The sequence below is a fragment of the Harpia harpyja genome, chromosome 7, assembly GCF_026419915.1.
Source record: "Harpia harpyja isolate bHarHar1 chromosome 7, bHarHar1 primary haplotype, whole genome shotgun sequence".
Lineage (NCBI taxonomy): Eukaryota > Metazoa > Chordata > Aves > Accipitriformes > Accipitridae > Harpia > Harpia harpyja.
The window spans coordinates 4,606,199-4,630,943 of record NC_068946.1 but is presented as its reverse complement, the minus strand read 5'-3'; the positions used below and the strand labels follow the sequence as shown (position 1 = coordinate 4,630,943).

Genomic DNA, 24,745 nt, shown 5'->3' with positions numbered 1-24,745 from the left:
TCTTAAACTGCATACCTTATATTATGCTATATAAAGATATATTGTAGGGACCTGTACTGCATCCTAATTTCACATAATGTTCCTGTATATTGTCTCTTCTTGACTCCTTGTCCCCAAATTATGATCTGAAAGGCAGCATACTGAGAGGATGTTGAATGCTAGTGTCGCTTAATATATAATATTGCTAACACTACCCAAGAACATACTAAATCTTTTCTTTCGTGTAACCCTCTCCTGCCTGTTAACTCTTTAATACAAGTAGAAGTGCTTTAGCTTTTTACTGTGCTTTTCTGAAAGGTATAAAGAGGAACCCTGTATACTGCTACTCTTTACCTGTTTTCCTTGATTTTTTTTCATCTGCCCTATTCCTGTTATCCTTGAAATGCTTCTAGTAGATGTGCGCAGGTAAGTTCCAGCAGGATGCTTCTATAGATTCTGAAATGCATTTGTTATATAGGGGCATGAGACTCCTGTAACACACTTGATACACCTGCTGTCATCTTTGCTGTTTCTGCTGAGTCTGTGTCCTTTGTAATTCCAAGACAGTGCATGCTTAGGAACTGAATCCAGGTAGCAGCAACCTATGTGGCCTGGCTGAGAATGGGCTAAACTTTAATCAAGCCATCTGAAACCAAACTATTGCATTTGGATTCACCCTAATAAAGTGGCTGAACTTGCACAAATTGATGTTTTTGGATGGGAGCAGCAGGGTCAAACGATCCCATTCTGTTTCTTTCCTCTGGCCTTCCCACCATTTTTGTTTAGTTGAGTGGGTTGAGTGCAGTGTGAGGCAGATAAGCAGCCCTTGGCTTTGCAGTGTGCACTCGGGATCTAAATACTGCTCCTTAACTCTGAATGATTCGGGGATTCCCCCAGCTCGTTAAGAGAGGGCTTCCTAGGAAGCCCTGAATAAAAGCAAACTTTCATTTTCTACTCCCACTTTTTTCTCAGAAAGCCTTCCCTGCCCTTTAAAAGAGTGTGCGACAGAATGGAAATTCTGAGCTGGGCCTTTTACTAATCTCCCATGTTACCTGATATTTATTATATTAGATCATTGGGGAACCCCTGTTCTCTCCAACATGGTGGCAAGCATTTTAAGCCTAGGCTGTGCTTACCGTCAGAATAGCGAGGGGCTGAATAGGGGCAGAGACTTTGGTGCTTTTGGGGCCTTTATCTATGAAAAGGGCGTCAAAGTAGGGGCTATAGCCAGTGTTTCTGTGTCTTAAGCCGCAAACAGTGAGAGCACCTTGCAGCTGAGAACTCCCAGGAGACTTCCCATCCTGCTGGTGGTCAGGCAGTGCTCCGGTGGCGTGGGTACCATGGAGGGCTGGGAGAGAAATGATCCCTGTGTTCCCAGCTCTGTACTAAGGAACTGGTTGGAAACAGAAGGATCTGCATTGTGTGACAAGCCATTTTCAAGCACAGTGGACCCTAGTGGCTAGTTACCTGGAATTTGGGAACTGCTGCTGTAGAGTAGTGCTGTAAAGTGTGAGATTGTGCTAGAGCCCCAAGCTTGGCTGGGACCCAGATGCTGTGCGTGCAGTTTGTGATTTAGGAGTTGGAAGGAAAACAAGAACCAATTGGAGTTTTGTAGCCTGTGCAGCCCCACGGTGTCCTCTGGTAGGAGCCAGCTCTGCAGCGTCTCCCTGGGATGCACCTTTCCTTTTTCTCCGGCCCAGCATTGTGCCTTGTGCGGGTGCTGGTCCTCCGCTTTTTGCACTCTCCTGTGGTGGTGCACAGCTCAAGGTGGGGACTGTCCCCCTCTCCGTTGCACGCTGGCCCTGGATGCAGCTCTTGCTCAGGGCACAGCTGCATTGTCTCTGAACCAGCCTTTTGAGGAGGAGAAGTGACCCCGTGCCCGCGGCACATCTCGTGCTGCTGTGGCTGTGCCTGACAAGGCAAGGAGAACAGAGGCAGCCAAGTAAATCACTCCTTCTCTCTGACTGAGTGAAAAAACACCTGTAGGGCTGGAAACCCTTCCAGCGGGGAAGCAGTAACCTTCCCTTCCCCCCTCCCCAATGCTCTCAGTGTTCACACCGGAGATCAAAAGAGAGCCCTATCTCAGTGGAAACAGGGCCGCGCCAGCACTGCTGTCAAACAGAGCAGAACGTTCTCGCGTCTAATATGGAAATGCGAGCATATCAGAGGCTCGGAGCGAGGGTTGTGCTGGCAGGTCACGGAGGAAGCTTTCTCCCCGGGAGACAATTCCCCAAGTAAAACCCTCGCTCCTGCGGCAACAGCGTGTCTGGAGATCTGCTTCTCCGATACCTTGAGATATGAAATAAAACTGAACGGTTGCAAAAATAGAAAATCAGTAAGAGTATTTTGGTTCCTATTTGAACTGCTGAAAAATAAATCTGGTAGAAGCCTCATCGTTTGGGAAGATTTGAAACTAGACTGGACCAAGTGCTGGAAAACACACGTAGGGAACAATATTGCACTCACCCCCTGGGGCGGGCTGATGAGCTCATACGCTGCTCCTTCTGCCATTCTCTTTTCTTTGCTATTGTAGATCATTTAAAACAAAACAAAATCTTACTGCATCTTTGGTTAACGAAGTAGACCAGAACCGGAGCTGGACTACAGCTAAGCAATTCAGATCTAGCCTTTGTTAATTTGTTCCTCTTCTTGGGGGAGTCGGGGGGGAAATATCCATATGTTGATTGGTTTGGCAGCGGTCCAATTAGGCCAAATGAAGAAACAATATTTGGCCCCATTCTTGCTAATAAATTCTCTGCCCCCCAAACCCGTACTGCTGAATATGGTGGGAGTGGGCACGGATCCTCTCTGACCTGGCAAGCGACAGCTCAGGCAGCAAAGACCCTAAAGCTACTAAGACCTGGCTTTGAACCTGGGGTGAGATGCTTTTGCAACAGGCTCCTTAAGCTTTTACTGTGGTTCAGTAAAGGGAGCCTCGGCCTGTCATGGGTTTGTTGTAGCAGAGGAGAGGAGACGGCCAGGCTGGGTGCTCCTGTCTTGTCTGGGATTGCTTGGGGAGGACAAGCCTTATAAAAGCTTGGTGGAAAGGTTGTGCAGCAATGACGCATCCTTCAGGCTGAACAGAAAACCTGCGTCTTCCAACAGCCTGAATTCCCTGTGGCTCCTACCATCGGGACCCTGCAGTGTTGGCGTAGGGTGGGAGAGACGGGCTCCCCTTGGCTTGGCAAACAGGGAGGCGTGCTGGAGAGCGTGAAGGCCCAACAGATGCTTGCCTCGGCTGTGCCTTCCCAGTGACCGTGCCAGGGTCCATTTCACACCTGGCGGCTGGAAGAGATTTGGCGAGATCAGTCTCCCGCATTACCCCCTGGTAATGACAAAAGCAGACAGCAAAGCTTCAGCAAAGCTGGAATTATCGCTGGCTGAGTCATATGAAATCTTCCAAGTTTTAAGTGTGGAAATCCAGCCTTTCCCCGGACTCCTCCTTCTCTTAGCCTCCCCTTGCCACCCCCATTCTCCCTCCCCTCCTTGCACCTGAAATCTGCTCTGCGGCTGATCGGATAGAGTTTATGGTAATTAAGTGTTATTAAATCCCCCCCTATTCCCCCCCTTCCTTCTCTAATGACACAGCTGTGGGGGAAAAAAAAAAAAATCGGTGTTTTTCTAAATCAGGTCTGTGGCATGCGGCTTTGCTCCTTAGACCTTTGGTTAAGAGCATCAGAAGGGAACTGAAACAGTTGGTGCACTTCTGCGTTCCTGGGGGAGGTGGCAGGAGCGGCAAGAGAGCGGAGGAGGATGTGAGAAGCTGGCCTGCAGAGTAACTTGTCGGGAAGGGGACGTGGAAGGGAATTCTGTCCCCCAGCCCCCTGCTCCTTCCACTGGTGTATTGCAGGCTTGGCTCCCAGAGGCAGGGAGTGGGAGGGAACAGACATGGCATGGTTGTCATCTTGTGCAGCCTCCCTCTTTCAGGTCTGGTTTCTAAGTGAGATGCACGCAGTACAGGGTGGGGACCCAGCTCCTGGTACTAGCTAGCTTGGAGCAGGCCATGAACCTGTGATTTACACAGGAAGCCTGTGGTCCCGGAGGTGCAGATACATGTCAGTGGGGTAGAGATCAGTGGTTGCAGATATGGCCACAAATTGCTATGCTGATTGAGAATCCTTGCTGAGCTGGACGGCTGACCTGAAGTCATTTCCCTTTTGCAGAGGAAGACTGCCTCGGGAGCCGGTGATGCAACCCTTTTTTATTGAAACTTTGTGCAGCTCAGACTTTATTATTGTCATTAGCCCTTCCTACGTTTTGGGGAGGAGGTGGCTTCGTTACGACATGCCACCAAAATCCCCAAAATCTGAGCCCCTGTATGCTTGGTTGTGTAACGAGTTTAGTGGCAGACAGCACTTGCCGCTAATGGCCTCTTATTCTGGCCAAGGCAGAAGTGAACCAGTCCCTAAGCTACTGTGGCAGGGCCATGTTTTACAGGGACTCTTGTCTCTTGGACCGTGTTTGTTTGCCACAGGCTGTCTTTTCTGATAGCTGTCTTAGGGGCCTTTTCTTACCCGAGAGAGATGCACAGCTCTTTTCCCAGCAAGATGTCCGGTGCCGGCATATTTGTCACAGTGCTGATGCTGATGTAAAGTAAGTGGCCTGTGCTCAGAGCCACCACCTTGAATTTGGAGCCAGTCTGGCAGCAGAGTCACCTGCCATGAGCCCTGAGGGACTCTGCGAAATGAGGTGGATGAAGGAGCACGAATCTGGGGCACATGGTAGGGTGGTCTTGTCATTCACTGAACACAGCGGTGGTCTTGTGACTGCAGCATGGGGGGAGCCCTTCCCGCTCCCTCCCTTCCCTTCTCCCTGTTTAGATTGTTACTGGGAGTTCCTCTCCGAGTAATGAAAAGGTTTTGCCTGTGGGGAAGATCCGAGATAAAATAGTGTTAGAGCAGCCACCGCCAAGGCAGAGAAGGTAATTACTCTCTGAGTTCTGCTTACAGTAAACACAAAACCTCTGTGGTTTTATCTCCCTGATTGTTAGACTGGGTTCCCTACTGCCCAGGGAGCAGGCAGGGCCTTCCTCAAAGCATCTCCCTCCTGGGCTGTGCAGTCGTTCTGGGAAGATGGAGAGGTAGGCACGTTGGGCGTAATTTTAATGGCCTCGGGTTGTTTAGCCACATGTACAGATCTGAAACAATCTGCTTTTGTGACTTCCCTCCAAGAGCTGGGCAGGTGGACTGTCATCACTGTCTGTTGTGCGGTTGTCAGCATCACCTACGCTGGGTGCTTGAACATCTCTCGTGTTATTGTGTCCTTGTGGGTGTTCAGAAAGGCGGGGGAAAGAGGTGCGTGTCGGATCAGGTATTAGTTGAAAAAAAGAACTCGCGTCCCCTAAGATGAAAGGGTGAGAACTCGGTGAACTCTTTTCATCCTGCCTGTCCTCTTTGCCACCTTGGGGTAGAGAGCTCGTTGGTAATTTTGTGTTATTATAATGCAACGCTTGTTGCTTTAGGGGGAAAAAAAAGAAAAAGTTGTTAATGAGTTTTTTGGGTGCTGTGGCAATTGGAGCTGTAGACTTTCCTGTATATAAGTGTGCCCGTGTTTGGAGGTTTAGCAGGTTGTAGGTGTGTCTTGACCAGATATAATGGTACATCTTGGAGCACAAGGGCGGCTGCATTTGGCAGCTTGGTACATCAAGTTCAGTGGGTATACTAGAGAGTTGTGCAAAATTGTGGTAATATCCCTCTACCTCCCTTTCTCTTTCTTTTGCACTCTCCCTATACTTATGTGATTTTGCACTGTATTTCTTTCTGGAAAAAAGACCATACCTTTCTGCTCTTCAGAAAACTCCCACACGCCTCTGCTTGAGGACTCGGTGACTCAGATGACCCCAGAGGAGCACTATAGACGCATGATGTCAGCACTGAATGAACACGGCACGTTTGAAGAGCAGCAGCAACAACGTCTCTACCAGCTGGCCAACAGCATGGCAGTGCCCAGCCATGGAGGTACAGGCTCTTACAAACAGGAGAAGGGACTCGCTTTGCCATTTGGTATAAGTCTCGTAATATGTCCCTAACCCCCGTGTGCACATGAGGAGGATTTATGGGCCGCAGTGTTGCCTGTTTATCGTGCAATGGATACAGGTGGTGCTAAAGAGTATCTTACAGACCGTTTCTCCCACCATCTCTGTGGGGGCATCTACCCTCAGCCGTCTATAAATGCTAATACCTTCTGTAGCTATCTGTGCGGGCTACGCATTTGTTTACCGGAATAGATTAGCTGCAACATCACTACCGTGTGTTTTGCAATGGTGGTGGGGGGGGTCCTTTCCTTCCTTTGTTTTAAGAGCTCATGTCAATCTGAAAATTCAGAATCTGTGGTATGTGTCTTGGGTTATAGTGTGGAGCAAGGGAAGCGAGTGCTGGCATAATGCAGGGGGGTTGTGAGATGTAGGCAGTGCCAGATGCTCCTGCCATTTAGTGATGGGATCTCAAACAGCAAGACGTTGTTGCAGGATTTACTTAAGCATTGATAGTGCTAGGTTTAGAAAGTTTCTGCAGTAGTTGCTACACACAGACATAGCGTAAATTGGTGTTAAAGACCTTTCACCTTAATGAGAATTAAATGTCTTACGATTTTACGGACAATTAAAATATGCAGATGAAGCTAAGTTGCAATGAAGACAGCTTAGCAGGCAAATGCTGAAGTCAGTGGGACAGGTTCATCCATGGTGTCATCTATTGAAAGCAATTATGTTTACATCACTAAGGATTGATCTGGTCCTTCACTTAGCTGAAACCAGATACGCTGTGGAAAAGCGAGGGAAAGGGTTGCTGAAAGGGAGAGAACTTCTTCATACCCAGTACATGCTCACTTGATGAGGGCTTCCTCAGAGCATTGCCTTAAGGACCCTGTAGCTTCCAGCACTAAAAAATTGTCCCCAGACCTTCCCAGGATGATGTGGTCCTCTGAGGTTGAGCTGGGCACTAGGGATAGCTGAGCTCCCCCCCGGGTCCTTCTTTATTTAAGGCCTGTTGTGTGCACTGCAGATTGTGCCTCTGTACCTGCCTGTCTGCTGTTTCTAGGCTTTAGCAGCACAGAAGTATTTCTGCACTAATATCCACGTTCAAGGGAAGATGCTGCCATTCTGCTCTTTAAAAGGAGGCTGGCGCTTGTACAGTTATGTTAATGCAAGGAGGGGAAAATCTAAAACCTGTTCCTGAAGCAGCTTCCTCATTAAGAGATACCGTTGTCCGCTGCTCCTGCCTTGTCCTGGGGCTGGACTGGTGTCCTGAGGGGGTAAGGGTCCTGCAGCACCAGGATCTAACGGGGCCTGTGTGAATTGAAGGATTGCTGTTAGGTTTTGCCTCGGTTGTGGAGGAAGCTGGCTGTATCCAGCTCGGCTGCAGCATCCTGCGCTGTGCCTAAAGGGGGCACTAGGCAGTTACAGGTCCTGCCCTGGGAACCGCTTGGCAGAGCGCAGGAGCCACAAGCATCCCTCTGCAGGCTAAAGGCCCCTCAGCCCACTTCACCTTCCCTCAGGCAAGCAAAGCCTGCTGGCGCTGCCTCGGCTTGGTCCAGAGTAAAGCCGTGCATTGTACCCGACTCCTCTGATGCAGGAGTGAGGGAAGTTAACTCCGCTGTCTGGCTTGGGCAAAGGCAGGGAGATGGAAGAGGTGATGCCGTTCCAGTCTTGGAAGCGGAGGGTTGAAGCGTCACTGAAAAGCAGTGTATGCAGGAATCCGTAGCCCCTCTGCCGCTTTCTACCCAAGGCGTGGTGTGCTGACACGTACCTGCCTGGGTAATCCACGGGAGGAGCGCGAGCAACATCGGCGAAGCATCCAGCAAGAGCTGGAGCAGAATCTCCAGTCTAGAGTGTGAATCCCCAGGGCTCCTTGTTAGGTTAATGAAGAGGCTGTCTTCTTTTCCACTCTGTTTGATTTGATTGGCTTCTCTGGGGGCAAGAAGGCGATTCCTTTCGCTGTGGAGTAAGGATTTGCTTATCAGCAAAGCCATGGCGTAAACCTGTGCTGAGGCACACCGTTGTGAATAGGGCACATGCTTCTGGGTGTGGTGTTCAGCTGTCCCAGACTTTTACAGAGATGCAGAGCTCCTGCAAGCATGGTACATAGGTACGGGGCAAAGCCATGCACCGTAGGGCTGGAGTTTCCACACGTACATGCAGTGAACACAGGCATGGTACGCGAGCGGACAGTATATAACATGCATCGTGCACAAAAGGGTAACACATGCAGACACGCAAATGCTGAATATTCGTCCATGACGTGCAGGTCTGCGTAGACCATGTTGAATACAACAGAGCATGTACTCGTCACAAAACGTGTTATGTGTACTGGTATTGTAGCAGACGGTCATGATAGACCACTTAACCCGGGCACCGGATGGCTGCTGGACATGCGGAACATGCACATCCAGGCAGAGTGTGTGCTGCAGAACAGCTGGTATCACCCCCTTCTCCCCCCATGTAATGAGCAAAGTAGCTCATTACATTAAAAGCCTGACGTATTTTTTTTATGGTTATGATTAAATTGTCTCATCAGCATTTGTTAGGTGAGGGGTCACACTGAGGTTTTGGGGTGGGCAGGGGGAGAAAAGGAGTCTGCACAGACTCTCTGGTGTAACATTGACAAGACAAAACTTCGTGTATTTTGGATTGTCTCCACACCACAGGGCTCTGGTTGGGCTATAAATTATTAGTGCCAGTACAAAGCGCAGTTTATCTGCGGGCTCACACGGAGGCACCAATAACATTAATAATTTAAAAAATGTTAATAATTTAGAAATCTTTTTTTTTTAATTGCTTTTCAACCCCCCTCCTCCGCCCCCATTCTCCCAGTGGCATTCATCCCACATTCTGAATTCAGTCTGTCTGCGTGCCTGGAACCTCCATCCGCCAGCGTCCCGCTGTCAATCAATCTGATTTCCCAACTGTCAGAGTGCAGGATTGTAAATAACAGATCCTCGGGGGGGGCTGTGTGAGGGGGTAGGGACGCAGGGGAGGGAAGGAGGGGAGAGAAAGAGGAGAGGAGAGGGTGTGCGTGTGGGGGGTTGTTGCGGTCATTCAGGATCAATGCGGCTTCTGGAATTGGCTGCGTGCCAGACTTCTAAATTACAGGCACTGTGGCAATAAGGAGTGACCTGGGTTTTTCAGATAATTAATTTATAAACATTGAAGGCGCACGGTGCCTGGCTCGCAGAATTCTCTAGGCTTTTTATGTGCGATCTGATGGGGTTTGTTGTTTCACTATTTTGTACGTACTTTTGCAGTTCAAAATTGTACGTCATTTTAATGTTTGTCCCCGCAGCTGGGGGCGTGGGGATGGGGATTGTGTGTGCGTGAATGCAGCTAGAAATGTTCAGGTACCAACGTCCTCCTTACTGCCAGCAAAAATAGCAGCTGTATTAGCGTTTCCACTCCCGCTTGCAGTCCCACCATGGGGCTTCAGCCCCGACCATCATCAAATTATTTGATGAAGCGATTGGTGAAGCTCAAGCTGGGCTGGGCATGTCTTGGGGCTAATAGGAATATGGATGGCTGGGATTTCCAGAACCAAAGGAAAACAGCATGGTGGTATAAAGGAAGGCAAGGAGATGGAAAGTGTATGGTTACCAGGGTCATGCAACACTCTTACATTAACCTAGCTTTATGATCAGTTGTGGGGGGAGGACTAATATGCTGCTGGATGTGGAGCGGATTGAAATCTCAATATGCGAGTTGATCCTGACCGGTGTGTGTTCATTAAGATAAATCTTCCCCTCCTCCTCTCCCCAGCCGTGTTTTGGTTTCTTTTTGCAGAGTGGTACACAGTGAGTGTACGAAGGAGGTTTCCTCTAAGTGTGCATCTGTGTGTGTGTGTGTTTCCTGTGTATGGTGTGAATGGCAGCAGAGGTTTTGTTGTGGGATATAAGCAAGTTGCGTATAGGGTGTTTTCAAATAGGTGTAGGAACTAAGGGACTCCTGATGCTTACCTGTGAGAGAGTAGCCTCTGTCAGTGCAGCTGGTGTGGGTATCACTAGACCTTCTCATAGGTCCGTCCAGCTGCATTGTTCCCTGAGAAGGCCAGTGCAATAGCAAGCCAGCTGTACTTGCTTCGCCTGCTCTTCCTTGGAGTACGCTGTGATCCCCGTTAACGTGTGCTTGTGGTGTATCTGGCCATGCCTGCGTTGTCCATCGCACGGCACTTGCGTGGGCAGCTTGTCTACGCTGACACCCACCCTGGAAAGACTATACGTGTGTACAACCTGTCGTTGCACAATCCGCCTGTGTAATAGGTAGAGGGTTCCGCAACGCTAATGCGGCAATGCAGGTTTAACGAGGGGTGCGTTTCTTTCCGACCTGCAGCCGATGGTCTCATGAAAGTGTTGTCCCTCAGGCTGGAAGGGGCCCCATTCTGTACCCCATCCTCATCTGCTCTGTGGCCCAGCCCTTTACTTCCCTGCAGCAGAGCTGTGCTAGGTGGGTACAGACCTGCCAGGGCCAGCTGTCACCCCTTGCCCAGGTGGGGGGGCTCCTGATGGCTGGCTGGGGGGGGTCACCATGCTTAGGAAAACAGCCCTTGGTGCTCTGCAGTGCTGCGGCCCCACTGCTAGGCTGTACCTGGTAGCAGACATGGGTGCTCCCCGGCCAGGTGAGTGGGGGGGAGGCCGAGGGGGTAGGAGCCACCCGGGGAAACGGCCCCCCATCCCCTGCTTTCGGCAGCAGCGGGAGATGCTGGGGCAGAGCAAGCTTGACAGCGGAAGATGCTGGGCTGTGGTTTGGCAGGAGGGACACCCAAACCAGAGCGCTGCCCGCGGCCAACCCTGCGGCCCCCGGGGTTTGGGGCGGGGGGGGGGGGGCCCTGCGGATGGCCGCGGGCCGGGGCCGGCTGCTCCCGGCCGGTGGGAGGGACGGGGCTGGCTTCTCGGTAGCAGGTCGGGTCAGCTCCCCTCCCCGCTGGGCACGGCGGGGCCGGGGCAGGTGCCGGGGCCGCCGCCGCTCTCCTGGGGGACTGGGAGGTGCCGCCCCCGGTGTGCGGGCGAGCCGCGGCCCGGGGCTACGCGCCCAGGGAGAGGAGGGGGGCAGGCGGGTGGCTCGGGAAAGCCTCCCTCTCCTTTTTGTCTTCCCCCCCCCCCCATCCATCCTTCCCTCCCTTTTTCCCTCCCTCCTTCCTCCCTCCCTCCAACAGGAAGGCAATTAAACAGCAATCCACCCCCTCCCGTAGTTGCACAATTTCCTCCGCTGCCAAACTCCCTTGGCGGCGGAGGCGGATCCCGCTAAGAGCCCGCTCTGCCGTGTGAGTACCCGGGGCAGCCCGGGGCAGGGGAACCGCAGGGCCGGCCGCCTTCCCCCGCCTCCCCGGAGCTTGACAGCTTGCCCGCACCGCGGAGACGGGGGATGGCGGGGGGGGGGGAGGACGGGGAGGACGGGAACGACGAACAAATGAGCAGGCTGTCGCCCGAGGGGCTGCGGGGAGGGACGGGACGGCAGCAGCCCTGTTGCCCGCGGGGAGCCGGGAGCAGCCCCGGAGCAGCCCCGGAGCAGCCCCGGAGCAGCCGTGCCGCCCGGCGGCTGCGGCGGTGCGCGGCTGCAGGCGGGGAGCCCGGAGCGACGCCCGCGGCGGAGGGTGGGCGGGTGGTGGGTGCCTCCGTCCGTCCCTGGGTCCTGGGTGGCGGGGGGGGGGGTGGGAGTCGGGGCCCGTACCGGGCAGCAGCTCATCCCTTCCCTCTTCCCCAGATCTCCTCCGGGCGCGGCAAGAGGTGGCGGCGGCGGCAGCGGCGCGCAACCCCGGCGCGATGGAAGCGCACATCCCCTCGGCCAGCAACTCTTCCAGCCAGCGGAGGAAGCAGGGCCTCCCCCAGCACAGGGACACCCACTTCCCCGAGAGGTACCGCGGGGGGGCGGCTCCGCCGGGGACGGGGAAGGGCCGGCTGTGCCTTCACCCACGCCCCGGGGCGGGGTTTGCTCCGGCCGGGGAGCGGGGGGGGGCTCTCGGACCGGTGGGCACCCTCAGAGGCGGTCTGGAAAGGTGTGTGCATGGGTGCTGTAAGGGTCCGGGGCAGAGGGGTGCGCCTGGGTGAGGGTAGCGATGCTCATGGGGGTGGGCAGATTGGATTTGCCCCGGTAATGTGTTAACGTCTCCCTTGGGCGTTGTGCAGGTGCAAAAGCGTGGTTCTGCGTGTGCGGCTGCCACATGCTGGGGTGTCTGTACGCAAAGCGGGGGTGATTTGTGCTTGTGCACGTTCGCATCCAGGTTGGAGACTGGCTGGCTGGTGGGAGCCGTCCCAATCCTGCCTCGGATCTCCAGAGCAGATGCTAGACTCTAAGCTGTTCTTTGGCACAGAGCAAGTTAAGATGGTCGAATTCGCGTTTTATAGCATCCCCAGGTAATCAGAGAGAATGAATGCTCTGGGATGGAATAGAAAGAGAAGAAATTTTTAAGGAAGAAGGAGGTATGGCTTGCCTTTTATCACTGATAGGAGTGCTGGAAAGCTGATTTCCCTCCCCCACGCCAGGAAATTCTAGCTCATTTATCTTGCTCTGTGCCATAAGCCATTCCCTCTGCAATCAAGAACTTCAGAAGGAAATTAAATTAAAGCTGCGTGCGTTTTTGACAAGGATAGCAGAGGCGGGAGAGGGCCTGGCAGCCACGGGGATGCAAAGGCTTTGGGTATCACGGGTCAAACCGTGAAAGGGTCTAGTATCTAGACTTTCTTGGCTTTCATCTTGGGGTGGGGACAGGCAGCAGGCTGCAATATTAGTTCTAGAGCATGCATATGTATGTGTTGAGTTCAAAGTCACCCCCCCATTTATAGCCTTGGAGATCCTGTCTCTTTTCCCTTCTTTCTGACCAGTGGGTTTGCAATATGTAGGGGCTGGGCAGACCTGGTAAACCTTTCTCCTACAGGGTGTACTTTGGCTAACCCACCTAATAAAATCCAGCCCAGTCCATGTGGATTGTAGGCAGACCTGCGAGGAATGCAGAGATAGACGAGTTTCAGTGCATCCAGTCATCAGGAAAATTTTTCCAGCTATGTGTGGCCTGGAGAAGTGCCAGGCCAGCCGGAGGCCTAGCTGAAAAGGCACGTACGGAAGGGTGGAGGTTGCTTATGGGGAGGTGTTGCACGTAGGAGGGGCAAATTGAAAAGGAATTAGATATGTATCAAATCCAGAGGTACTTGCCACTGCCAGGCAGGTGTTCTACCTACTGGAGCTGGGCTAGGCCAAGAAGTGTTAAATCGTTTGGGAAGAGGGTGTTATCTGGCAGTTTAAGGAGAGGACTGGAGTTGGGGCCAGTGTTCCTCCCCAGTTATGGGAGGGAGAGAGAGGTTACTTGCTAGGTCAGGGGACAGAGACTGAAGACCAGGATTTAACAGTTGGAGAAGACCGCTACTTCTCATCTCTATTCAGTTCTCCAAGTAGCCCTGCCAAGAGTTGCACTGGCATCAGTGAGAGGGAAATCCTGGTGAGGTGAGGTGGGGGAAAGGAACGCGTAGGGGCACAACCTGCCTTTGATGTTGAGAGAAATACCTGTGGGACCTTGGATTGAGTTTGCAGGAGTCGCTCTGTGTCTCAGTTTCCCCTACTGCACAGTGACAGTGGTTCTCGTTTTGAAAGCAGGTTGCACTTCACGTTTGAGAAGGCCTTTGAGCACCTTGGTTCAAAGAGCAGTATAATGTGGCGTGTTGCGTGGAGCAAGGATATTTGCACCTGCTTGTAAAGGTCTAGTTATTTGCCTATAAGCAGGACCAGCCTGTAGTTGTGTTGGTGGGAACAAAACAAAGAAGCTGTCTTTTTCTCTGTGCTATATACTCTGGAGCCTTGTTTCTGTCCAAGAGTTTGCAGACTGAAACATGGCTCATAGCACGTTATCAGCTCCGGTTTTGTTTTCCCGCACTGCTCCCGTGTCAGACCGTACATACAGGACCTGCTCTAAATGCCTGGGCACGCTAGTTCTCCAAGGAGCTTTGAGACAGACCACGTGAAACATCACCGTGGTGGGCCTGGCTGGGCACGTCCCGTGCTTCCTTCTTCCACCATGCTAAGGCATGGTAGACCAGACTGCCTGGTTTTTCTGCAGCTATCTGCTCCCCCAAGGAGGGTGTGATATGGCCCTGTGTGGCCTGTCTCGTTGGCCAGGCTCTCAGGTGTGATAATCCTCGGTTAGCAGAGCTGGGGAGTCCTGCTGGGAAAGGGGAAGCTACAACTATGCCCCATAGTTATGACTTGGTAAGTCTGCTTGACATTAGTTCACACGATCGTTATTTTCTCCTTAGAGGTCTGCAGCCACCTGAGTGTCACTAAAGGTCAGCATGTATCACTCTGCTCCCACTCAGAAATGGCCTGGTTGGAGCTGTCACGTGCAAACTGTTTCTTGCTGTTTTGCCAAAGCACCGCAGACACTTTTAGGTATGCCAGGAGAAGCGGTGGCCATGTATTGTAAAGCAGTAAAGCACTGTATGGGTTAATTTCTCCCTTCTGTTCTCCCTGTTGCTGTTAGCCTTGGGTTTTGTACTTGGCTGCCATGGTCTTTGTCAGCAGGGTAAATCAAAGCAGCCTCTGTGCACCTTCATAATAAAGGTATAGAAATTTTAAAAGGTTCAGGTAGGCACTGACAGAGGAGAAGGCAATGGAGAAAGCTGGCTTGCGTACATAGGCAAACTGTAGGTAGATTTACGGCATCTCCTTTCCCAGGAGCAGAAGTAATAACGCATGATGCAGGGGGATGTGAACTGTTTGGCATGGTGTTAAAATTCCATTTCAGCTTCCTATCGGGAGATCTGTGGGGATCAGGTCAGCTCTCAAGTGCAGCAGCTTTGTGGGCAAGAATAATTAGCCACCCCAGACTTCAGCCATTAAGTCTGGCAAAGCAAGGGGGAAGAACCCCATGCTGGTGACCCAGTTTTATTTATCAGGGCAGTGCTGCTGTTTTTGCAAAGACAGGAATGCAGAGACCTTTGCCTGCTAGTGGGAGTTATATATGCAGTTTTCCAGTTCTCAGGTGTGAAAAGGTGGGTGATGAGTCTGAGCTAGGGAATACTTGGGAAGATAGGTATGTTCAGACATTTGTCAACTAGTTAGCATACATCTTTGCTGGTCAGAAACAGGCTGGTATGTTTAATGATACTAACCACAAGGCAGGCAGGTGGGTACTGGCTCTGAAGGGGATAACACACACACGTGTGCACACAGACACCCTGAATATGGATTTTCTTGGACCAGGTTCCAAGGTCCTTTTAGCGGAGTAGTGGTCCCTTCACCTCTTTGCTCCAGCTTCCTCATCTGTTGAAAAGAGTTAGTAAAAGTGGTACGTCTTGCCAAAAGTAGACTCAGGCTGCAGGCTTGAGAATCCATTTGGTTTCATGGTTTTGGTTTCCTAGATCCTTCTCTAGATTGATTCAGACTTGGATTATAGAGCGCCAGGACCTGGTGGTTTGTTTGGAAAGATGCTTGAGTTCAGTGTTATAAAAAGACTTGGAAGAGGAAAGGGTACAACTAGAAGGTGTCATTGTAACTACTCCAGCCTGGAGTACTTCCCATCTCCAAACTGCTGTGTCTCCTGCAAAAGTGGCAGGTGGCTGTGCCCTGCAGAGATGCAGAGTCGCTTGGATCCTACTCCTTGGATCTTGTCTCCAAAATTTGTTGGCAGTGTACTTGGTTTTGCTGGGGTCGTTTAGCCTGGCATGTTCTTACCCAAGGTGCTCATTTCCTGGTACATGCTGCAGAACTTGCTCCTGATAGTACTCCTGAACTGAGGGGGCTGCTTCTCACAGAGCAGGCTAGTGTGTGTGAAGCCTAGGGAACGCTTGCATTCCCCCCCACTTCAAGGAAAAACTTTTATACCCTGCAAACGGAAGGCATTGCACGGGTGCTCAGACTAGGCTGGACAAGCCGCTTAACAGCGTGATCAGTGTGGTGAAGCTTGTTGGCTAAATAGGATGCACCAGTTCTGTGTTATGAGTTCCTAGGAGCTTGTTCACATGCGTATATGGCGGGGCGTCTGTGTGAGAGAACCTGCCCCTCTCTCACAGGAGAGGGAGAAGGCAGCTTATAGTCAGAGAAAGGGCAAGTGTTGAGGCAGGTACTTTGGTAATAGCATTCGGCTGTCTCTGGTACTGTCTATAAGAAGCATTAGGGACACAATTCATCTTCTGGGACCGTAGGCAATTATGGGGTGAAGGCAGGAGGAATGCCAAGGAGCAAGAAATACTGCCTGTGTGAGGTGTCATCAGCATCCTGATCTGCTGGGGTCCTGGGAAGCCGAGCCCTTTGGCTAGAGTGTTCTGGGAGTGGGAGCCGCGGAGTCTCAAAGATGCACTCGTTGCCCTTCTGTTGCAGAAAGCTGACAAACATTGTGCATCAGCCAGAGGCCTTTCTCTGTGCAAAGATGTGCCTGAAATACGCAGCAAGGATTTTTGGATTGCGTTCTTCCCATCTGCTGTTGCTACCGTTTTTTTCTTTCACCACCTAATTCCTCCCCGCTGCGTTGCGGAGGCTTTCCTTTTCGCTCCTGTGCACCTTGGGCACATTCTGTCTCCTACTCTTACCTACCCCAGCCTCGCATCCCCCTCTCTGCTCTGAATGCTGTATCCCTCTTTCTCTGATAGTTGCACTGGGAGGATTCCTCACCAGATCCCGGCTGGCTGAATGTTATGCAGAGCAAAGGCCAAAGAGCTTGACCTGATTTAACTAATTTGATTTTAGCACCAGTTTGGATTTTGAGGGAGTGATTTCCCCTGGCAGCATAAACCAGACCCCCTCTGTGTCCAAGCCTTGTACTGGCGCTGCCCTTCTAGGGCAGCAACATGTCTCTTTCTGCCTGGAAATCCCAAACACCATTTTTAGAAAGCCCTTTCATTTTATTTATTTTCCCTTCCTGGCACAGACGGTGTCTGCGGATGGCGAACCAGCAAGGAGCTGTGTGCTGCTTGCCTATTACCTCAGGTTTAAAGTGTCTCTTCCTATCAAATGCAAAGCAGAAGAAAGCAGACCTTTCATGCATTCTTCCCCCCCCCCCCCCCCTTCCATCCGTTCTAAATTTATTTCCATGCCTTGCCGGTTTCAATCTGCATTTCCTGACCCTCTCACATCTCCAGTCACAGCCTGTGCTCCAAGCCTTCCTTTTAAGCTTGGAGTGAGTCAGGGGGGAGCGCTACTCTGGGCTTGGGAGGATATGATGGGGTTAAAGTGAAAGGCTTGGTTTTAACAGTATAATGTGTAACCCCATAATGACTTTAAATATTGATTATTTGAAGGCCATTAGTGCTTATTGTTAAAGAAAAGTCGATACTTTTTAAGCCTTGTGAACCATTTGTCTCCTGTTAAAGGACATATCAAATTTAGCAGCATGCAGTGCAAATCCCCTAATACCCTGCTCACAAGCCTCCAGCTGGCATATTAGGGAAAAAAAAAAGGGGGGGGTGAGGGGAGGAATATGCAGTAACACAGAATTGCTCTCTGCAAGGTAAGGATGAGGCTTATCAGATGTAATTGCCAAGGGCTAAATTCACATTCTCAGAGTATGGGACTGTAATTCAGCCCTTACCTGGAGATGGAAGAAAAGGAGGAAGGAAATTAATGGGGGCTTGAAGGCTGGTACATACCTGAGAAAGGATGCAAGGATTTGTGTTTTGGTGCACGCCTGCCTAAAAGCACGGTAGTCTTTGTTAAGGTCTCTGGGACTTTTTACTCCGGGGTTGCCAGTTCATTTCCAAGCTTGCTTGGAAGTAATTGGCTGTATCTGTACCAGGCAGCCTGGGAGGGCTTCCCAGCTCTGTGCCAGGACACGACCTGGTCGTACTCCCTCCCTCGTGTGCCAGGTTTCCATGCCAAGGATCAGGCAGATGGGCTGGAAGGGAGCAGTGGCAGGCTCCAACAGGTTCCCCGCCTGGACTGCCAGGAGGCTGGGCTCGTGGGACGACGGAAAGCATCTGCCCTTTGTGGTAAGGCAGGCAGTGTGAAGCACTGCTCCTCTGGGGCTCTGCAGCATGAGCTAGGGAGCATCAGTCTACCTGCAGGGAGAAGAGTCCCTTGTCCCCTGAATATTTATGAGCATACCTGCTTTCCTTCGAAGTTATCTTCTGCTTCGGACTGATGCTGAGCCATTGGGGGGATGGCAGGAGAGGTGCAATGACTCCTTCTTGTTTGGCCGTATGCAGCCTCCTCTCTGACTTCAGGCTTCGTACTCCTCGGGTGTAACAGGGCCAGTTGCGAGACCTTTGGCTGGTCCTGTTTATCTGGCCTCACCCAGCAGCTTTGCCCTACGCGCGTGGTTGGTGGAGAGCTCCAGCGTTGCTGAGAGAACAACTCTGGGGTCTCCGTGTGGTCTGCTGTGTCGGGCAGGCATGATGACAGCAAGTGTAAATGTGTCTCTCTGAATTTTCTAAACCTTTAGACTCATACCCAGCGTGCGTCGTGTGTGTAACATAAGCAGCGACTGACCTCTCACGTTCAAAGTCGCTCCTGATGCATTTCTTACAGCCCCTCTTACAACTATTTCCAGCTCCTTCTGAGCCACTGCAGGCTGCTGTGCTCAGCCGTGTGTGTGGCAGCGTGATCAGGTCCCACAGCAATTGCTTTGTCCCGCCATCCTCCCTTCCTCAGCCAGGACACCGCTCGCTGGCCAGTCCAAAGTACGAGCTGATCCCTGGCCCCGAAAGGCAGGATAGCTGCACAGAGCTGATGAGAGGACAGAGGGAGTGAACTGCAGGGTCTCGAGCAGATGTGAATTCCTTAGGGATCAAAGTTAGCCGCTGGAGTGCAACATTAAAGCATAAAAATAGCCTCTGATTAACATTGGGCTGCCACCAGAGAGAGAACCTTTTATTTTCCAGTGGCAGGTCCTGATCCCCATCAAACAGTATGCTTCCTGGGCACAGATTATCTCTTCTTGGCTAAAATCAAGAAGCTCTCTTTGTTTTTAGCATTTCCTTCTGAACTCTCTGTGTGCAGCCTGCACCTGGGGCTTCCCTGCATTGTTCTCTCTCATACAGGATCCCCTTTTCTGCATCTGTAAAAGGCAGGGAGGGCACGGCCACTGCTTGCCTGGCCATGGAATGGTTAAAAGCGACTTGATTTCCTAAATTGCTTCTTATAAAACGAACAGCACGTCTGCCAGGCTCGTCTCCCCATGATTACAGCTAATTACGATCGAACGGACACCTCCTAGCCCCCGTCATGCCGCTTTAATTGTCCGTTATTCATCTGCAGGCTGTCCGGGGTGGCAAAGCACTTGGCAGCCCAGCGACCGAGGCCTCGGCTAATTGTGAGGCCTCGGGGATTAGGGCAGGTGATTACACACTTCATGGTGTAATTACATAAGCATCGCTTGGCTGCTGCCCCGGCTCTGAGCCGAAGGTCACGCGCTGCGTTACCTGAGATTAATTGGAGCTGCCACTGAAGTGCGAGGTGCTGGCGGAGCGGTTATACGATTAGCATTAACATTTCAACAGCGACGGATCGATCTGTGGCTCTCCTCCAGACACAGCGAGCTGTGCAATTAGTTTAGAGGAGAGCTAGGGGAGGAAGGAGGAGGAAAGGAGAGACGGAGACAGCCAGGGGAAGGGGAGAAGGGGAGTAGAGACAGACGGGAAGGGTGGAGGCAGAGACAGGCAGGTGGACAAGGGGTAGCGAGAAGGAGGAATTTCGGAGGGGAATCTCAGCCCGTTCCGCGCTGTGGATCAGCGTGTGGCAGTGTTTTGTAGTGGCTGTTGCGTAGAATGAGGATAAAACTACACCGGGAAGATCTAGGGGAAGGACAGGAATCCTGTCCTTGCCCACCTCATCCCCAAAGAGTCTTTGTCTGGCTTTTCATGAGCCGTGGTGGCAATCCATCCCCAACTGTGTGGGATGGGGGTATGGATGGCTGGGATTCTCACGTTATCCCACGCTTGCACATCATTCCCCCACTGAAAGGGGGAGCGTGGTTGTGCATACGGTCTGTTTGTTGCAAAGTCACACGCACCTTCTTGCTCCCTTTCTCTTGCCCTCCAGTCTCTCCTGAAGCAGATTTTATAGGGAGATATTGTAAAATGAAAATAAACGGCACAGCACTTGGCTTTGCCTCTAGATGCCCTGGTGAAGGTAATAATGTTGTAAGTGGCCATCAAAAGGAATTAAGAGACGTGCAGCCGGAAAGCAGAGATTTGCTTGCAGGCTCCCAGGGCAGATTTGACTAATGGAAGAGACCTTGGCTCTCATTCCCTTCCTGCCGTTTTTTTTTTGGTTTTTTTTTTTTTTTTTCTTCCCCTCCCTCCCTGTGAGCAAGCAAGTGCTACCTACCTTGCTTCCAGGCGTTTTCCTCTTCCCCACCCCTCAAAGCTGCCTCTTCCAGCTTACTTGCCACCTTACATGTGCTCTACCCGTTCTGGCCAGCATCACCCACCCCTTCTCCGGTAGTACTCCTTTCCACCCACCCCATGGCGCTTCCCGCTCACATCCCGCTCCTCATCTCTCCTCTCTCTGTGTTTTTTCTCTGCCTGACTTACAGCTTTTCTCTCCAGAATTAAAGATCTCCCCTTGTCCCAGCTAGGATAGTGATTTTTTTGCAAGGCATGCCAGTTATGCCTTCAGATCTTCCCAGACCCACTCTCCAGTTCCCAAAATATAGAATGCTTTTTCAGTTGTGAGGTAGTTGAGATAGAAACCCAAGCTTGCTAACGGGACGGGTAGATGCAGCACCTTCAGCCTTGCCTTTGCTAGCCCTGGGCAGCCAAAACCCAGCTGAAAGGCCGTGGAAGCAAACATATCAAGGTGGGAAGTATGTGGGACCTATGGAGTCCTGGCTGCTTTTTTCCCCTTCTGGTTCTGCTTCTTGTCTTTTCTCTCTCCTTTTAAAAGTTTCACGTATGGGTGAACAGGCATCTTTCTATCTCAGAACAGCCTCTGGTACAGAATGCAGGTCATCTGCAGAAAGGATGTTATTCCTGAGCCAGGGCCCTCTGGGCACTGTGGATGGAGTCTCCAGGTTTTCAACATGTATTTATTTTCTGATTTCTGCAGGGAGATATCCCACCCACCGCCTCTGCTTTCACCCCAGAATGCGCCCCATATTGCCCTGGGGCCCCACTTGAGACCTCCTTTTCTTGGGGTGCCTTCGGCTCTGTGCCAGACACCAGGTGAGTGCTTAAGAAATGTTTAACGTCAGCTGGGAGAAGTGGGTAGAGTGAAAAACTGTCCTTTAGCCAAACAGCCCAGACACATTTTCAGTGTTTCCCTGGTACCGTTGTGCTGACTTCACCCTTGTTTTGCAGTGATAGGAGCAGGTTGCCTTGGCTGCTCTCTCTGTTAATCCCCACCAGCCTCCCTGGTCCCATGTTTCAGCGGCAGACTGCACTACCTTGGGAGTGAGGGAATAGACAGGCTCGAGAACAGAAAGGCAGCTCTCAGCTGCCCTTTCCTGCTCAGTTAGCCCTCTGGGGAGCTGGCCCTGAGTTAGCAAAGAGTCAATGCTGAGATTAATAACCCCATAGTATTGTTCTCCCTGTCCCCAGGTTACGGGTTCCTACAGCCGGCACAAGCAGAGATGTTTGCGCGGCAGCAAGAGATGCTACGAAAGCAAAACCTGGCAAGGTAAAGAGTGTAGAGGGCTAGCCTGCCTGGGCTTGGGTTGGATTTTTCCTTCCCTTTCCTGGCAGCGGGCAGAGTAATGTGGGGTGCTGTGTTGGATGAGTTGCGCGCAGGCAACGGAGCGGTGTCCAAGTGAGACCGACGGGAACAACGTGGGGGTGTGGAGGTGACACCTTGATCCTGCAAGCTCTGGTTCAGCAATGGCTGGGGGTTAGCAAGTTACTCACAGAGCCCTCCTACCCCCCACCGACGCTCCCTCTCTGCCTCTCCCAATTTAGGTTGGAGATGTCGGCTGAGATCATCCGCCAGAAGGAGCTGGAGAATCTCCACAGGCAAAGGCTACTGGCTGGTGACCCCCTGAGCCTGCACCCCGGCTTGCCCCCAGACCACCCGGCCCTGCGTAACGTGCACGACATCCCCGAGGGCCACCCGCTGCGGGAAGAGCTCTCCCGGAGGAATGCCATGCTGGTGCTGCGACACAATAACACTCCCTTGCTGTCCCTCAACCCCAGCGTCCCCAGCAGTGCCACGCCGCCCAAGGAGCAGCCCCGGCGGGGCAGCCGGAAATCGGCACACCACCGCGCCGAGCCGCAGGGGCTGAGCGAGGCCAAGGAGGTGGCAGAGCCCCGGGCGCGGGATGGGGCACCAGACTGTAACGACGAGGAGATGAAGGACTCTGAGAGCGACGCGGATGTGAGCGACGAGAAGCCGGAGAGCCTGAAGGCTGAGAGCAGCAGCTCGGCTGCTGAGCTTAAGGAGTGCAAAGAGACAGGCAAAGTCTGTGAAGGGGCCAAGGAGCTGGGTGAAGCGGCTGCTAGTCAAAATGCCCCCTGCAGCTCCTCGAGCGCCGAGTCCCCCAGCCATTTGCTTGGCCCAGGCATCAACAAAAACGAGGTGAAATATCTCCCGCCAGCCTCCATCCCACCACCTCAGCCGCTGCCCTTCGGATTCCCTTACACAATGAGCCCGTACTTCCATGCAGGTGAGTGCGTGAGGGCCTGTCGCTGAGTTATGGGCTGGAGCAGTGACATGTTTTGCAGTGTGCTAAGAGCGGGACTCTTCCCCCCTCCTGTTCTGTAGTGTGGTTGTAGTTCTTTTTTCTCTGTAGGGAACCGAGCGTCGTCTTTTAATTAGTATAAAGGACTCCATTTGCAATGAAGGAAATTAAGGGTCATAAAGAGGGCCAGCAGGGACAAAGTGAGTCCCAGGCATGGAAGAAGGGAGATCGCAGTATGGTGGACTAAGGGATCTTGCAATTGCTTGGGCCTTCTTTGGAAGCCATGTTTCAGGACAGACGCCAGTAAACTAGAGGGGGCTTCAGGGAGAGGCAACAAAAATGATGAATGGCTGCAAGGTGCTGCCCTACAAAATAAAGGGCCAGACGTATTGTATCTGGAAGGGTGGCCTGAAAGGCTGTGAAGACTGTTGGGCTGCGTTCATGAGATTTCCAGGGAGTGGGGATCGGTTGGATACAGCAGGACAAAGGAATGGAAGGAGAGTTTCCCAGGGTGGCTTGGATCTGTCCTGTGTGGGCAGAGGCTGCAGGCTGGTAGCGAGGCTGAGGCTGTTCTGCAGGGACAAGTACACTGGGGATGTGCGGGGCTGGAGGGTGGCTGGCTGGTTCCCACGTGCTTGGTTCTCCTGCTGGGCATTGCCATGGTTTGAGGCGAGGGAAAAGAAGGATTAAGGCTGCAGCATTTTCCTCCCTGCTGAGTGTCAGATCTGGGACATTTCCAGAGTAGCATGTGAGACAACACCTTTGGGATGGGGTGTCAAAGAGTTCCCCAGCAGTGACTTACACGTCTTGGCTGCCCTGTGCCCTTGGAGGTGTCAGTTACCACTGCTGTGCTCCTTTTCCAGGGCAGAGGTAGATGTGCTCTTTCCCCTGCCTGTGGTGTATTTCTCAGTCTCACAGGCACTGGTATAGCTGGATTGGTGCCTGTTGGATGGGACAGGCAGGCAGGGAAGTTGTTGCCAGCTCTGTGGTCCCCAGAGGCGCAGTCCCTTGGGCAGCAAAGGCAGGCACAGCCGGAGCCAGAAGGGAGCAGTAAGTACAGGGGGTACAAAGTGGGGTTTCAAACCCTGGTAGCTGCTCTGCCCGGGGGTCTCCTGTGGGCGGAGCAGGGCAGCAGCCCCGCTAGCCTAGCCAAGAGCCAAAACCTGCCTCAGCTAATTACTTGGCTGAGCAATTAGCAGGAGGTAGGACCTCCAGCCACACGGAGGAGGGAGAAGGGGGGGGGGGCTTGGCATGTGGGTCGCCAAGGCTGCCTGTTTTCTATGCAAAGAGCTGCTGCGGTTGTGAACGCGGCTGCCCATCACTCATTAGAGCTGCCTTCCAACCAGGAAGGAGGAAGCGATTTTTCTATGACAGGCAGGTGGCCAACATGATAAATATTCCTGCTGCCTTGGGCTGCTGAGGCTTCCTTGCAGGAGCCTTTTTCTCCTGGCCATTAAAAAGGGAAACGCACGGCTCTGTGGTGCTCATCGCTTGTGTGAGGCTCTGCAGGGAGGCCTGGATTGTAGATGGGTTTCCTCCCTCCCCCAGCAATGTGCGAGTTACTGTAATAGGCCATTTATTATTATCACTTCAAATTTATATCACAATCGTGTCTTGAGGCCTCGGCAAAGATCAGGGCTGTGTTTCACTGCCCGGTTTTCAGGCACTTCTGATTTGTGGAGCCTGTTCCAGGGCTGTAGGTCTTTTCCTGAGGGCTCTTTCGCTTTCGGCTAGCTTCACACGTTGTCGCGGCTGTTCATATTGCCCGTTTGTGGGACAGCAGCACCGACCCTGTTGTGCTAGGCACTGTACAACTGCATAGCAAAAGCTCTCACCTGAAACAGCCTTGGGAAGACGGGGCATCTTGTTCGATGCAGCACAGCAGGTCGATAGGGGAGCTGGGAGTTCAGCAACTGAAATATTGAGGGCTATATTGATCCAAATGCTGCGGGGATCGTGGGGTGTGCTGGGGTAACGTGTGTCAATGAAAAATGTGTTACTTTGGCCCTCGGGGAACACAAACCACCTGAAGACAGACAGACGGAACTGCACCCACCTCTCCCCCGGTGCCAGATAATTTCTGTAATCCTTTTTTGCACAAGGACTGCTCTTCTGGCCTGGCTGGTCACGATGTTGTGCTGTGCACTGGAGGCTGCTATTATAAAGTAACCACCTAAACAAGGCAGGTAACGTGGCAGGCTGAAAGGAAGAGCTAGAGGGAGGAGAGGAGAGAAGTGGCTGGCTGAAAATGA

At 52.2% G+C, this 24,745-nt stretch overlaps 1 protein-coding gene across 4 annotated transcripts in view; it reads left to right on the top strand.

Annotated features, from left to right (window-relative positions):
* SAMD11 (sterile alpha motif domain containing 11) overlaps positions 1-24,745 on the top strand; it is a 125,180-nt gene that overhangs the window by 86,302 nt on the left and 14,133 nt on the right. For all 4 annotated transcript variants that reach the window (XM_052792889.1, XM_052792892.1, XM_052792890.1 and 1 more), the window contains 5 exons: positions 5,772-5,936; positions 11,666-11,816; positions 20,930-21,045; positions 21,421-21,499; positions 21,775-22,478. In XM_052792889.1, the coding sequence (XP_052648849.1) occupies positions 5,772-5,936; positions 11,666-11,816; positions 20,930-21,045; positions 21,421-21,499; positions 21,775-22,478 (1,215 nt within the window). The remainder of the gene's footprint in view (positions 1-5,771; positions 5,937-11,665; positions 11,817-20,929; positions 21,046-21,420; positions 21,500-21,774; positions 22,479-24,745) is intronic.